This window comes from Battus philenor, unplaced genomic scaffold (genome assembly GCF_028537555.1).
Source record: "Battus philenor isolate CCGP_79_NKW_IND1 unplaced genomic scaffold, ilBatPhil1.0.hap1 SCAF_14, whole genome shotgun sequence".
In the NCBI taxonomy this organism is placed as follows: Eukaryota; Metazoa; Arthropoda; class Insecta; order Lepidoptera; family Papilionidae; genus Battus; species Battus philenor.
In genome coordinates this window covers 2,608,503-2,625,175 of record NW_027181676.1, presented here as the reverse complement: position 1 = coordinate 2,625,175, position 16,673 = coordinate 2,608,503, and the positions used below count along the sequence as shown (strand labels likewise).

Sequence of the window (16,673 nt, the reverse complement as noted above, 5' to 3'; positions counted from 1 at the left end):
GTTTTAAAGCTTGTACACTTATTTCCAAATAATCTGCATAAAGATCCATTATATATAAATACGAAAAGTATGTTTTGTTTCTCAAGCGCGTAGTCTCGATTGATATCGAAATCGCTCATTTTTTTGGAAAAAAAAATCGTCAAAAACTCGTCTCATATTGTTCGGCAATCATTGTATTCGCCTTATTTGGCTCTGTGACCTTTGGCTCTTCGACAAACTCAAATAGTCAAGCGTTGACTCCGTTTTGACACGATCGAGGAAATGCAAATCGAATCGAACAAAGCCTTGGAAAAACACTATTCCTACTGTTTCGAGGAGTGAAAAAAGCGTTGTTTTTTTTAATTGTTGGGAAGTTAATGATAACATTTTATTTATAAATTCATCTTACTTATTGATCAAAGTATTATATCTTAATTATTTTATTTTAATATTTGTAATTCTGTATAGTGGGCTCTTGTTTTCCTAAACATCTATCTTGCTCTATTAGACGATTATTAATGGGTATTCCCCTTCTACGCTAATAAATTATATTCGAATAATTAATTAAGATACTTTTACTCTACTTTATGTTTAATGTCTAAATTAAAAAATGTACGTCGATGTACATTCCTACAAGTCAGTGAGCGTATCAATAACATATATACTCTAATCATTTTCAAATGTCACATTAGCAAGTGATTGCATTTTTTCATTTATACGCAATAGTAAGAATATTTTTGTTACATCGAACAGTGGTTAACAAAAGACTTGAGGATACGGAAAGAAAGGAAGGAAAGAATACCTGATATGTTGTTCAAATATGAGTACATAATAATTGATATTTATAAATCCATAAACAAGAATACACTTTGACGTGTTTATAAAATCGTATTTCTTTGACTAGACCACCCGTTGTTGTTATAAAGTTTAAGATTTGAAATTACATAAAAAACAATCTAGTATAATAAAAAATCAAAAAGAATCACTATATGTTAATGTTATTATTTATAAAATACATAACTAAATTGTATTTATTTATTTAAAATTACAAGTAATAATTTATTTATTTATATTATGTCGTTGGAGGCTGTACTGGTTATAAATTGTGCTAGAGCCGTCAGAGTCCTTTGTAGGTAACGAAACATAATTAAACTATGTTTAAATGCTGAAGTATTGAATAAAGAATCATGTAATCGTGCTCTTTTTCGTGTTGCATATCTTCACGTATTCTGCTTTTAACTAATTTCAATATTTTCGGGAGTATTTAACCTCTTGACATACAACCATGACTGACGACATTCGCTCATCAAAAACTACTAATTATTTTACTAAATTATTGTAAAATACCAAATAAATTGAGCGCCAGGAAAGCCAAATCAAATGTTATTCTTTGGATTCATCATTGCACACTCTATTTGTATGTTAAGGGGTTAAAGATCGACTCGGCCTAGGTCGTGAGAAGTTATTTGCACCCTTAGATGTATGGTATAGTAATAAAATACCGAAGTGTGAACAAAATTGTTGCATTATAATCAATACTTTAAAAAATGCCCGGACAGAGAACGCGCGATGCTCATTTGACCACTGTAAGATGGTGACTGAAAAATCCGCACGGCCAGTGAAACAACAACACACTCCTCCTGCACCTTGTATTGCTGTTCGAAATAATCGTATTTAAAAATATAAATCTGCCACAAGACATCTTGTATAATTAGTTGTAATATACGGTTATATAATAACGGTTTCTTTGCTAAAATTAAAGGATGTTTGTATATGTGAAATCATTTTCGTTATGTTCGCAGCAAGCTTTCTTGAAAGAAAAAAGATTAAAAATGAAAATAGAAAAGTTGAAAAAAAGGTTTTAATTAGCCATCAATAAATGTAATGGTTTGTTTATATTTAATTCGGTGACTTTAACAATGTGTATGCTTCATTTTATAATTTGATTTGTATTATTCGAGTACATATAATTTATATCAAAATTATAGTAATTAGGTATATAAGAAACATACTACACTAACATATATTTAAGAAAGCAATTATAAAAATCAACTAATTAACCGAATAATAAATATAATTCATTTTTCATGGAATGTTTATATGCCATGCCCATTTTTGTATTACGCCACTAGATGGCGTTGAAACATTTTTCCACTTCGTTATATAGTTTTCATGTTTCATTTCGTTACAATCTATTGATATTATTATTTATATTTGATGGTAGTGTTGGCCGTATGTTTTACAGCCTTCGTTATTAGATTACTATGGAATCAAATATTAAATAGGCATATGGAAACTAAGGAAACCAACAAAACATATGTGTTTGTGTTAGTGTGTATTAAAACGCAAGCGTAAAAAATAAGATAGTACACGAGTACAATCTATGGTTTTAACAGATAGAACAACGTTTAATCATCAAGAACCATATAATACTATGGTCACATTTTAAGAAAGAAAGACGACGAGATGGCGAGATATAAAGGTCGCTCATCTTTTCGATGAACAAATCAAATGAAGGTTAAGGAATCGTTCATGAATGTGTTTGGGACAGTGAGAAGTGCCGTGTCTCCTACGATCCCCAACAACCCCATAGTCACAATTTATATACCAAGACCACAAGACTAAGAAGAGTCATGTATGACATGTAAAACATTTGCAGTAACCATTTCGTAACACGTGAACAATTTCCATTCGAAATTTACAAACAAGTTTATAATGCAAAACAAATTCAATTATTTATACAAGTAAACCCGAGCCGTTATCATAACACACATTTGTTTTTATATTTGATACTTAATCGCCAACGTGTGTATAGTAAGCGGCATTTGATTTGGCACATCGCGATTGCGGATCGCGATTACCATTGCGGTAAATCTTATTGCAACCGACTGGTTTCGGTTTTGTACAGTGTTGTCCTTATTAATTTTTTATTTAATGCTTCGTCAACTTATGGTATGCATGTCATCATCATAAGTCATAGAACGCGCACTGCAAGGCGTAGACTTCCCTTATAGATTTCCGATAAGACCAGTACGAAATTGCCTGTATCCAAAGGTTCTAGATAAACTTAACCAAATCGTGTGTCGAACTTTTGGATGGACATCCTGCGTTGCGCTTGTTGATATGAGGCCTCTACCTCAGAACCTTAATATCTTAGTGGATATCTGTTTCGTGTTATGTGGCCTGCCCACTGCGTACTTCAACTTGTCAATTCGCTGGGCTATGACGGCTACTTTCGTACTTCTACGGATATTCTCATCCTGATTTCGATCTGGTAGAGAAATCCCGAGATTAGCTGTCTCCATGTAGACCTCTTGTGCTCCCCTACCTTGTGTAAGCAGGGAAAGTCCTTGTTTACGATAAAATTTTCACAATTGTTTTTATATCCACGTTCCTCTTCTATCATTCTTATGATCTTTCATTCATTCCTCTGTTGTCTTTCTCATTCTCTTCCATTCTTTTTCATACCTTGTTACGTATCATACATCGCCTATCATCCTTCGCGTTCCCTCCAGAATACTGTGATAAATCTAATTTTTTAAATTTATTTAAGTTTTATTTTGTATCCATTATTTTATTACCGTCTGCCTATTATAAATTTCTGTATCACAATTTTCAATGATTAATGAATCTCATTATGGTACTATCTCTAACTTTATATGTGAAGTGTAATTAAAATGAAATCAAATGCCAGGTACTACAATAAAGATATATAACGATTTTAGTGGAACATGCAATTCGCTAGCCACCTGTAATTTTTCGAAAGTTTATTTGTGGCTGTAGTGAATTGTAACCGAGTTCTCTTTTCATTAAAAAATAATATATCGAGAGATTAAAACATCGAATAGTTACCATTAAAAGGATTACTAAGAAGTGTTGACACAGATAAATTTAGAGAAGTATCAACAGAAGTAAAATGTATGTTCAGAAGTAAAGTGTGTGTTCTTTCTATTTTAATAACTTCGATATAGCTTTTAAACCCGTATTTAATTGCAGCACGCGATAAATAACAGTTTACAAAATGGCTCGGACTATCAATGAGCTCCGCCAACACGTGATATATAACAAAACTTATATTTGAATTCAATATTTTGAATAAAAGAACTCACCTTGAGTTTCTCTTGAAGGCCCCTGTTAGCTGACTTTAAAGACTGAATCTCTGTAGCTAATCGTTTAAGTTCTACGTTTTTGTTGCAGCCTATCTGATAGTCTTCCAACTTCTCCGGTTTCGAAATCGTCCGCAGCTGCTTCTCTAGGAACTCCTCCTTCTTTTTGTATTCAGTCTTTAGGTTTCGTAGCGTGCTCTCGTGTCGTGCCTTCATCGCTCGTACTTCGCTCCGCTCGATGTCGAGTGCCTTTTTCAAGTTGGTATTATCAAGCCTTAACCGTTCGACGAGGGCTTTTAGTCTGTTTAGGAACGCATCGTCGATGGTTCGCTTGTGTTCTTCTATCGCGACAGGCGCCTGGCTGGAGGTCGATGTGTCGGTGGACGCCATGACGTCACCTTCTCGTATTTTCGGGGATGTCCCGAACGTCCGCGGTCTTTCGCCTCGTACTTATGTACGGATCGCTATGAGTCCTTTTGTTGTAATTGCGCTTCGTTTAGGGAATCTGAAATGTTAAAATATAGTCATTAAAATCAAATCTGTTTCTGATAATGAAGAATCCGAGACGTGGCCACCCAGAGATCAATGGAGAGGGCTATGCACAGAATTTCTCTGCGAGATATTATCAGAATTTAGGTGTTCCTCAGAAGAACTTACGTCACCAACAAAACTCGAAGAATTGCTCATTTGAAGTCGCAGTGGTCTGGGTACAACGCGCGTGCAACATTCGACCATTGGGTCCGTAAGGACCTGAGTGGCGACGGTAGATGCGGGTAGGCACCCCAAATAGGTGGACTAATGTCATAATTAAGCTCGTGGGAAGTCGCCGGGCAGCATAAGACCGTTCATCGTGGCGATCTTTGCTGGAGGCATATGTGGGAGTCAATCGTCTGATGATGATGACGATGATTTATTAAGATCTATATTTCCATTTTTAAATAAATGTACAAGTATTACGTAATACATTCTAATGAATATTAATTAAGTTCGCATGTTGTTTTAAAACCAGTCACGAGGGATTGCGTTTGCGAACAACGCCTATCGTAATTAATTAATTGTTTATCACTTAATTTATTACCTTTTTTATCGTCCTTGACAACGAAGTTGTATTGTTAGATTTGCTTATATGTAAAATTAATGTTAACGACAAAACATACAAAATTAACGTAGGATATACACTATTTGTTTACAAGCATAGTATAAAAAAGTTGTAGGCCTGAATTTTCCGCCACACTATCGAGTTACTTACTTGTCTTAAAACATTTTTCGTAGATTTTTTCGTAATGATTTGTAGTAACTGGATTATTTAGTTTACGTAATAATACATTATTATGTAACTAATTTAAATCTTGTCTTTATTTAACTATCTTAACCTATGTCATCTATGTGTCTTAGAAATTTCCCACAGCTGGAACATCTCTCTTCTGAAACTGCGTGTTCAGAATTTTTTAATTCAAAGATAATGGTTTCGTCACGATATATTCCTTTATAATCTGTACGTAGTCGTGGTACTATATATGGTTACAGTTTATAGGTGTAAAAGATTTAAAAGAGGGTGAATGTATAGCTCAATGGTCAGTAAAAAATTAAAACTTTTACACCTATTGCCACTTTATATAATGTGATCACTCTGAAACATGTTACATTTTTTTTTCCTATTGGAATGGGACGTCAAAAATTTCTGTCAGTACAGTCTGCAGGGATAGATAATAAACGATTATCAATTTTAATACTCGTATGTAGTTATCAACTTGTAACTCTTTCTTAATATATTATCATTTAATTATTATTTCTGAAACAAATGAGTTATTGGATTTATTGTATCATATATTAGTCGACAAGTTTTTAAGCCTGCTTTAAACTAATCTGCCTGGATAATTCAAATTATGGAAGATCTTCCTAGGTCCGGTAGTTCTTGGAGATAATAACACCAAGTCGGATCAAGTTTATCACATATTAATACAGATTTAACCCTTAATAGCCTAGTTCCAATTTTGATACCAATCCTTTAAACCGAATGGTTACATTATTATTAGTTTTTTATAGGTTGGCTGTAAGAATTTTACTGTTGTATAATATTCTTTCCAACGAAATTAAAAAAAATCTATTTTTTCCTTCATCTAGACCCTCAAGGAAACACAGTAATGTTAAAAAAAATCACTTTCATAAATCAGGCTATTAAGGGTTAAAACTATAAAAACAATGTTCAACCAATAAAAATCGTCAGCCAATCACACGTCGAGATGTATTACAGCGCTCTCTTTCGCTCGATGTCTATAAAGAAATATATTTCTGTGGAATTCCCCTTTTCGATGCGCCGCTGACTATGATGTAATGTAGCTCCTACAACATGAAATATTCCCTTTATAGACACTTAATAATATTAAAATAAACTTGAATTTTTTGGTAGCGTGCCAAAATGCGGTCATTAGACCTGTCAATCATTCTCGAAGTCGATCATTAGTATGAAAAACTTTTAAGACATACTAACGATCGGATCGCGGTGTTTTTGGGGAAATTATTGGAAGAAGGCCACCATTAATCTTAATACATTACTACGATGGTAACCACTAAAAATAACTTATTAAGTGAATGTATTCAAAGCATCGAACAGTCCTACGGAAGAGTCTCGACTTCGATTCTCTAGAGTAGTCTGACTTTCGATTACTATATATCCCGTCATCGATATCTTTGAGCGAAGCCTATGTCTTGCAGACGGCTGATCTTTGGGCTGAAACGATAGCAAACGATCCAGAGCGTGTTCAACTTGGTTATTGATATTATATTATGAAGAGGCCATGGCGGTCTCTCTGAAACACGGCGTAAAACGTCCATCCATAAGGTGGACAAACGACTTCGTTTAGGTCGTCGAAAGACGATGGTAGGCCGCTTCTAACCGATTGTGTTAAATTGCAATACAGAAAAAATAATGAAAATTCAAAAAAAGAATGGTTTTTAAGTAATTGTAATGTTAGTAATATAGTGCATTATATAAACGAGTCATAAAATTCTGTTACATGTAATATAAAGCTGTGATCAGTAAATGTAGATGAGGGAAGATAGGCGATGTATGGAAGAGGATTCGCAAATCGGAAAAAGACGACAAAAGGACAAAAGGGTGGCATAAAAGATACCGTAAAGGAATAAAGGAGTATGGAAATAAAAATTAAAAAACCTGAAAAACTAAAACCTGAAATATAACATCCGTGCTTGACATGGCAGCGTGAACAAAAAAAATGATTTTTATTAGAAATCTATGTTGAAGGCCTATGTCCAAACAAGCAATGGACATCTTGCGGATAAAATGATAATTATATAATTGTTCACTTTCGACGGTTTATGACTTGAGTCACAAATTAATAAATTTTTATTTCCTTTTAATTTCAATTTTCAAATTTAAAAATTCATTTATAATTATTGATAAAATTAAAAATTATCTTTACTTCATTTAGTAATTTCTAAAATGATTTATTAATACATTGATACAAAGGTTCCAAGCACGTTCTGATCTGACAAGAAAATCTACAACAAACTCGGAGACAAATCTTTTTTGGAAGGGCTTTTACAAATGTTCCTATTAGAATATAGCTGTTAAATCTCAAGTTGTATCATCGCTCCAAGATCCATGGAATAAGCTGTCGTCATCATCATTCACCATTTCAGGCGTAGGGTGTCCAAAGTGGGACAAAGACCTCTCCGTAGAACTCTGTTCCTTTAGATATCCATAGTGAGGCCTTTCGTTTAGAAAAGATGTCCAGTATCTTCCTTGACAGGCTCGTTTGTAGTTGTGAGAGAACGTCATTGGCTTCACTTGCCAATTCGTGGTCTTTACTTCAGAGCCTTAAGGCCCCGGCTATACAGATAGAACAATCAAAGCACTGTGTGACCTGGCTACCGCTACTTCAACTTGCAAATTCGCTGCTCTATGGCCGTTAATGTCATTGATCCGTTATCTAATGGATTCAGGCGTTACTTTGCGGAAGTCCATCTTAAGTAAGAAAAGGACTAATATATAGCTACTTCACTCGGTGTTTGGCACTTATCGGTGTAACATAACTCCTGAAGATGCCCCGTGGAGGGGTGAAGCACGTGTTGAGTGATTTAACGGTGGTAATTGTGTAATTCGCATTGTTTGCCGCATGCGCATTTGTCAGCGGGCTGGCGGGCGGTGCACTTCAATGCACGACTACTGCTACATAGCGGAAGTAGCTATATATTAGTCCTTTTCTCAATTAATCCGTTAACCTAGAAAAATCCTGGGCTTAGCCCTCTCTATTCCTCTTTAAGCGACTGTGAGAGTTCTAATGAGAACCGTCAGAAACCACATTTCTATATCGTAAATTATGATATCTGACGGAAAGATAAACTGAAGTAGGATTTTTTTATTTATTTATTCAAAAAAAAAGAAGTGTACAGAATTTTTTTCAGAATTCACCAAAAGGTTATCAGAACATAACATTTTCACGAATTGCTTCAAATACATTGTGTAATTAATTTAAGCAATAAAATATACGATAAGAAATACATTTAAATTACGTGTTTTGGTGTATCATTAATATATTTATATATATATATGTATGTATATATTAATACATTATTTCTAAAAGCTAATATGGTACAATATTAGTATAGTGATTATTATAAATTTTAAATAGAGTAGATAACATCTGTTTAAGACCCAAATTAAGTAATTTTCACAAATTACTTAATTTGGTCAAAGTACATTTTGGTTCAATAAAACTGTTCAAGTGTATTTACCTTGTTTCATAAATGAATACAGTGTGTAATGAATAAGTTTTTGGTATAAAACAACAAGGTTAATATCATAACCTAATATTTGTATTTACTATTTTATTCCCAAAAAAAACTCTCATCACAGTCCCTACATATTTATTGCAACATTAATTTTGAATGTCTAAAGACTACCGCAGATGCGTAAGAGATAAATATAAGGATTGTAAAAAAAGAACGAATTTAGTAACCTATGAGTTCCACGAAATCGTTTGAGACATTCGGAAACGGCTTCAAAAGTGTTAACAAGCCAGCTGTTGCATTCGAACGCAAAAATAGCACGCATTCGTTAGCTTCTGCTCGTGCGGAGTGAACCGCATCGCGGCCATCTTGAATTTACACGCAAATGGCGGGAAAATTTAGGTTATTTGAAAATTTGTAAACTATAAACGTAAGACAAACTCTAATTTTAGATTCCTAAAGGGTAATAATATTTTAATAAGTGAAGTTGGAGCATAAATGATTAGAAAATTATTAAGTTAGTAAATCCTTCGCGGATCTCAGATCCATGATGTACGCATATATAATAAAGTTCCTGGAGATATGATAGACCTCGATTTTCTTACTTCTAAAATTAAAAATATACTATTAAATATATCTTATCATAGCATTCAATGGTTGTTAGTTGATCAAAATGTGTGAAACTTAGTTATTTGACAAACATTCTTAAAATTCATTTGAAAAGAGCAACTGTTGATTTTCGGGCCGGCTCCCGACTGATCAGCATTCCGTGTTAGAGGAAGCTTGCTTTTGGATTGACTACACTAACCTTTTTATTTTAACAATTGACGATTTATATATGCGTGTTAATGCTTACTAGAATAAAGATAATTTTATTTTGAATTTTTTTTTATTTTTTAATAATGTTAAGTCATGTAATACTAAAAAAAACTATGTAAATATGTTGCACTATAAAGCCGATGTTGTTAATGTCATGTATCATAGAGTTAAAAAAAACATTAAAAGTATGATACAAAAAAGTAACCAACCAGTCAACTTACTCAACTAATTATACGACAAGGTGAATAATACACGTGTGTAATATTATCTGCAAAATGACATTCATGTATAAGAGTGCCCGTACATCGTATTAAGGAAGCGCATTCAGGCATCGGACGATCCCAATTGTGCCAATTAAATGCGAGCGGCGACCCCGCGTTCAGGGTTGCCAACTCACTATTTAAGTATATTACAAAGTATACTCCCACATAAAATTACCAATGAAATAGACCATTAATTATTAATTTGTAGAGCAATGGAATCTATTATGTCTTACACATAGTCTTAATATTTTTTATAAAGATCTACATTCCACAGGCATAAGCGTTCGTGCCTTTATTTTTACAATAAGTTTTTATATACTCGAATTTTGTTTTGTTCACGTTTTTCAAGTTACAGTGTTTACTGTCTCTTAAATTATTTAAAACTAAGTTAAAGTAAAAAATATAATGATTTTTTTTAAATCATGTTTAGTCTGTTTTCAACTACGCCTTAACTATGTCTTAAGATAATCTTTATATTTCAGTCCCTCAATCTTAGTATATGAAATTACTTAGGACATAATTAAAAAAGAAGTCATGTCTATCAAATGACACCTACAATTTGTTACAGATGGCATGCATACCTCTATCTCTGTCTAGTATTTAAAATAAAAAAAATAAAGATATTTCATTAAGTCCATTTTTAAAATGGCTGAATATATGAATATAAACCACCCACCTCACTAGTTTAAGTTTTAACGCAACTAATATATGGGATTGCCACTGCACAAAGAAGTTTCAAGAGGATTGCTAGCAGCGTCCTTTGCGTGCCATATTATCACACTACGATTGCCAACCAGCTTGTCAAGCATTGATCAGGCCAATGTCTTGCATTGGGATTCTATAGTCGGAAACGACTACAACGACGACGACAAATTACTTATATACGTAAGTGATAACCTTCTACAAAAAAAACCACGTCATAGTTATAGATATATCAACCGCTTTAATTGCTCCCAGTACCTCATTGCTATGTTCATGTATATGTAATTCGCTTCCACAATCTCGGTGTAGATCCTTTCACTTTCTTTTCGATGCGCTAAAATCATTTCGACTTAATTCACAACGTAAAGAAAATCGGACTAACCGTTCACTTAACACTATGTACCTTTTCTCTGGTTTATAAACGTAAATTACTCACATAGCCCAGCGGGTTGGCAAGAACTGATAGTGAGGAGACCACGTAGCGCGCAGTATAGCTAGTATATAGGCTACAAATCGACAAGCTAAGAGAAAAACCACCACTCACAAGATAGACAGACCTTATTAATTTTTAATGGAATCAGGCGTCACCTCGCGGAAGTCCATTCTAAGTAAGAAAAGGACCAATATTTAGCCACTTCCGCACATGTAGTGGTAGTCGTGCAACAAAGTGCACCGCCCGTCAGCCCGCTAATAAATGCGCATGCGGCAAACAATGCGAATCACACAACCGCCACCGCCAAATTACTCAACACGTGTTTTACCCCTCCACGGGGCATCTTCAGGAGTTATGTTACACCGATTAGTGCCAAACACAGAGTCAGAGACAGGCAGACCTTATTTAAGTCGTCGGATGCAGGATGCAGGCCAAGTCTGACGCAAAGACTTATAATATAAGCTGTACTTGCTTAACGTGCCGGATAGACTCGTTAAGATCACACGTGCCTTCTTGTCGAACCGCACCACCTCCAACCCATGTGTGAAGAAGTCCCCAAAAGACCCTTCCTCTCACTCACTCTTCTCGCTATTTACAAGCGATATTCCTAGGTATAACAGAGTCCAATAAGCTCTTTTCACGGATGACACTGCGCTCTACACATGATAGAGTCCACTCTCTCCTATCACGTCACCTTCAATCTGTTGAATCCAATGTCAGAGGCCTATCAACATATATGAATAATATAACATATGTGAATTAATATCTCAGCTCGATCTTTCTGGAGTACTATAGGAGGATAAACAAAACAGTAATAAAAAGGAATAGAGAGATAAATATTGTAAACAATATAAGAAAAATCTAAAAAAAAATTGGTTTAGAAATGTTTAATAAGAAAGGGATAGTAAAATAACGGATAAAAATAAATATTGTAAAATAAAGACCAAAAATAAAAATTTAGTACTGTTACAATGTTCTGGAGGGAAAGCGAAAGAAGAAAGGCGATGTATGAACGGTAACAAGATATGAGAAGGACAACAGAGAAATGAATGAAAGTTCTTATGAATGACAAAAAAGGAACGTAGGAATTACAAAAGACTAAAAATTTTATTTTTAATAATGTAATATGCATGGCAGGGGAATATGAAAGGTTCTCAAAAACGAGGGCCATTAACACATATCCCAGCCCTGGACGTCCAACGATCAGAAAAATGACCTTAACAAAGTCAGCTGAAGACCCTGGATTCAGGCTGCTTTTAACCATTCTTATAAGAATCCTATGGAGGAGGTCTATTTAGAGAAGTGGACGACCCATGTTTGAAATGCTAATGACGTTACCACTGTAAAATACTGATGATGCTTAAAGTACATAGAAAAATTGTGGATAAAATAAGATTGATATCATTAAACAAATAAATAATGTATTATAATATAACATATAATAACGTAAGAAACCCTAACGTAGTATTCACTAATGTTTTTATTCAAGTAAATATTTAACGCAAAATTATCGCAATGTTGCTTTGTTAACCTCCACGTTCTGACAATATAAGGTAAAACAAATGAGCAGTGTTCATGATCCATATTACTAGCCACTACGGCCACTTTATTTTTATGTAAAAAAAATTTCTTGAACGTTTGATTTAAAATTCAAACGCAGATTTGAGTTCGAACGTCATCAGTGATGCGGTTGCAACCGTTGTGTTAGGATCGTGTAAATTGTAAATACTCTGTACATATGTGTAAATACAGCATCTCGATCAATGTTGGCTTTCATTTTCCTTTTCAACAGGCTTAGGTGCTAAATCACCCGTTAAATATATTTCATCGACGGAAGATCAGATACATCCTTTTAACTTACCTCCGCCTGATAGCGTATAAATTATTTAGCTATAAATTGATTTTTTTCCTATATTACTCGTGGGGCCCACACCCCACAGGGGCGGAATGCGAAAGTGGATTCGACACGAGTTTAACCCTTTCGCTTTAATAATAAATATATATATTACATAGGGGGGCTTAAGAATTTTAAATAAACTAAAGTGAAGCATGGCACATAAAAGTTTGATAAATACTGATCTAGAACAAACACTATCGGTTTTTTGTGATCAGTTTACAAAGATCTTTAAGATAGAAGTTAAATAAATTCAAACTCACACATTATTATAACTTAAAAATTATTTTTATTACGACTCTTTATTTAATTTATAACTTACTTCCATCATTAATATTGCCTGGAAATGTAGTTTTGTATTAAAAAAAAATTCTGTACTTTTTTACTTAATGGTTAAATGCTTGTTTACAATAAATTACAATGTGATATATTTCTATTAAAAAATCCACAAGCATTATAGTAACAATTCCTCGTAATGGCTTTAGAGTAGAGTAGGACTTTTATACGAATTTTTGTATGACTTTATAAATTTATTTTATGACAATTCTAAGACATAACAATGAAATTTAACATAAAATCGTACACATTTGCCTACAAAGGAAGTCACTAATTTTACGTGGCGTAAATAAAAGTATAACAAGCATGTTTTTATTTTCACCCGAAACAAAAATAGACGACGTGGTGGTTTAGAATCAGAAGTACAACGAACACGAATGTAATGGAGACGCCTTTGAGAAACTAAATATTATCAAAGGGAGTCATGCGCTAAACTCCCAGTGAGAACTACTGGGTCGCAGTTACAGAAATAAAGATTTGTGCTTCAGAAACTCGCCGATTTTTGGACCTGGTACCAAAAAAAAACAGAATCATAAGGAGAATCGAATACAGCAAGATTAGAATTGGACAAAAACTGGATTTGTTTAAAAAAAATAAAAAATAGAACTAGTAATAGTGTAAACAAAAATCAAACATGTAAGAAAAAATTATTATCCTGTAGGAGCAACATTACGTCATTATGAACGGCGATTGGTATTCCCCATTTCGATGACGTAATGTTGTTCCTGCATCTCTCTCCCTCAATCACGTTGGGGTCACCAATATGGGATTCTTCCTAGGGCCGGTAGGTCTTGGGAGGTAATAACAACACGAAGTCCGAAGTAAAAGTGGGTATATTCGAGCTTTGCCCGTATTTATATCGATGTAAATGAACAATTTTACTTTCGTGCAATCCATTTTTGGATTCGCCGCTGACAATGACGTAATGTTGCTTCTACAATCTCTATATTGGTATAAGTTTCTGCCATTTAACGGCAGAGGAGAAGTATGAGAAAAAAATACTATCAATGGATCACTCAAGACAAGATTGTTAATTATTACATTAATCTTGAATTATTTACGACAATCGGAAGCTCTCAGACGGTCGTCGAGCTATTGAGACAGCTATGCTATTTTATTTTTCTATGTTAACTAATAAATGACAGTAACGGTCATAGAGCAACGGATTTGCATGTGGCAGTGGTCAGACCTTATAGGGCGTAGAACAGATGGACGCTGAGACTTTAAGATTCTTGAAGCGGAGACTACCAACCTGCAAGTGAAGGGTATGATGTCCTCCCACAACTAATATGCAAGCTATCCACAGCAAGGCATAGACTTTCCCAGAAGATATCTATGGGAGGATTTATCATAATCACGCCGCTTGGCAGGTGGATCGCGATCGTGACAACTCAGTTGATAGTATCAGCTCACAGACGTCCAACTGAAGACATAGACCTTCCCCAAAGATATCAGTTGGGGCCATATAATCGACATACTTGGCAGTCGAGTAGGTAATCGCAGTGTGGTATTACGATACGCAAAGGACACTCCTGCACATCCTCTGGAAACTTGTGAGCAGGGGCAATCTTACATAATAAATGCACAAATAATGAATTATATAAGATTGCATATCGGTATTCGAACCTACGATCGGTTGTCTCAGTTCTAGAGTCAAGCGGTAAACCGCCAGACAACCATTGCTCGGAAACTACGTATAAATATTAAATATTGTTTAATATTTATTCCAGACTTTGTATTGCTAAAAGTTATTGGCCTGTCGCTTTCATAGTAACCATAAAGGAGAAAATAGAGGATGATTTGATGTATGAGCTCTACAATCTATTCTTTAAAGCTACTATTGCTTTAGACCATAGATGCACAGACCGCGGCCCGCGGGCCGAATACTGGTGGCCCGCCGACAGCAAAAATAATACTCTCGTACATTCGAAAAATATTGAATTCTATTCCAGAACAAAACCAAAAAAATTTAATTACCTATACTTCTGGCAGCCGGCCCGCCATCAGTTCATGATTTGCCCGAGTGGCCCCTAATCTTAATAAGTCTGTGCAACCATGCTTTAGACTTATAACTGTTCATCCTGTATGTACACTATGAGGTATTTAATTTATTTATTTAAATAAGTGTCAACCCTACGCCGACCTGATTCAAACGCAGACACAATTCACGATATGAAACGCCTAAACGCTTTAGTTCAATCTCACTCCCTGCAATTGAATGATGATAGGTACAAAATGATTTCATTACATATAAGAAAGCCGATATGATTTCGTAACCACGGTTATATAGGTTTCTTTTGCAGAATCCATTTGGGGTTTAACCAGAGAGCGTATTTTTTCATTTCCAAAAAGTTTGTTACGATACCCACACACATTTTAGGGTCATGTGGCCTTGGCTTATGTCTCAAATTTATAAATGGTTACCTTTACTTACTATGAGATCCCAACTTAATAATAACAAGAAACAAAATAAAATCTACTATTTACAATGACAATCCGCTCACAAGGTGAAAAGATGGCCTTGTGAGGGTCTTTTTTATAAATTCACCTATCATATTTTGGAACCTTGATTTCACTAAATTAAAGGTTATCTAATAGGTATCGATATATTATAAATAGTTCATTTTCAATTATAGTTTAATTCACTTTTCCTCTTTCGTTCGTCACAATATCTGGTATTATGTATTCTTCGTTCCTCCACGTGTTCTTTCATTCTGATTTCTTTTATTTACATACCTTCTATGCATCGCTTTCCATCCTTCGCCACATTTTTTAAAATTGCACATTTTATTTTATATCCTTCTGATCATTTTTTCACAGTTCTAATTTTTGAATACATCCTTCTATAACAGTTAGTAGAGTTAGGGTCTCCTGAAAAAGCTGCAACTTCCAGCCGGTTATTCTTAAAAACTATGGGGTAGGCTTATATCCAGGATATTCCAAAAATACTCATTCCTAGAGTTAATAAAATATATTGAAAAATCGATACGAAGACTTACAATACATCAAATAAAATAAAATTACTTGATATTTAAATCTCAAGAATTAATTTTCATTTCCTTATTTTAATCACAGTGTTAAAATATTACGCCGTGGAAAAATGTATCTTCTAATCATCTTGGTCGATCATCTTAATTGCTAAAGGTCTCACCCTTCTTGAAAATCCTTGGACAAGGATTCTGCAAGTTACCTCCACAAGCCTCTTTGACCTGTTTTTTTTTGATTGGGTACGTTAGTGAGAGGTCTTTAATGGAATTAGGCCTTATTTTGCGGAAGTCCATCCTAAGTTCGAAAAGGGTCAATATTTACCACTTCCGCACAATGCAGTCGTAGTCGAGCAACAAAGTGCATCGCCCGCCAGCCCACTGGAGAAATTATGTTAAACCGAT

The 16,673-nt window shown here is 34.4% G+C and overlaps 1 protein-coding gene across 2 annotated transcripts in view; it reads right to left on the bottom strand.

Moving 5' to 3' along the window:
* The window catches only part of LOC137933864 (uncharacterized), a 180,229-nt gene extending 175,643 nt beyond the window's left edge, over positions 1 to 4,586 (bottom strand). For both annotated transcript variants that reach the window (XM_068777940.1, XM_068777941.1), the window contains exon 1: positions 4,089 to 4,586. In XM_068777940.1, the coding sequence (XP_068634041.1) occupies positions 4,089 to 4,475 (387 nt within the window). In that variant the 5' untranslated portion in view covers positions 4,476 to 4,586. The remainder of the gene's footprint in view (positions 1 to 4,088) is intronic.
* Positions 4,587 to 16,673: the final 12,087 nt, after the last annotated feature.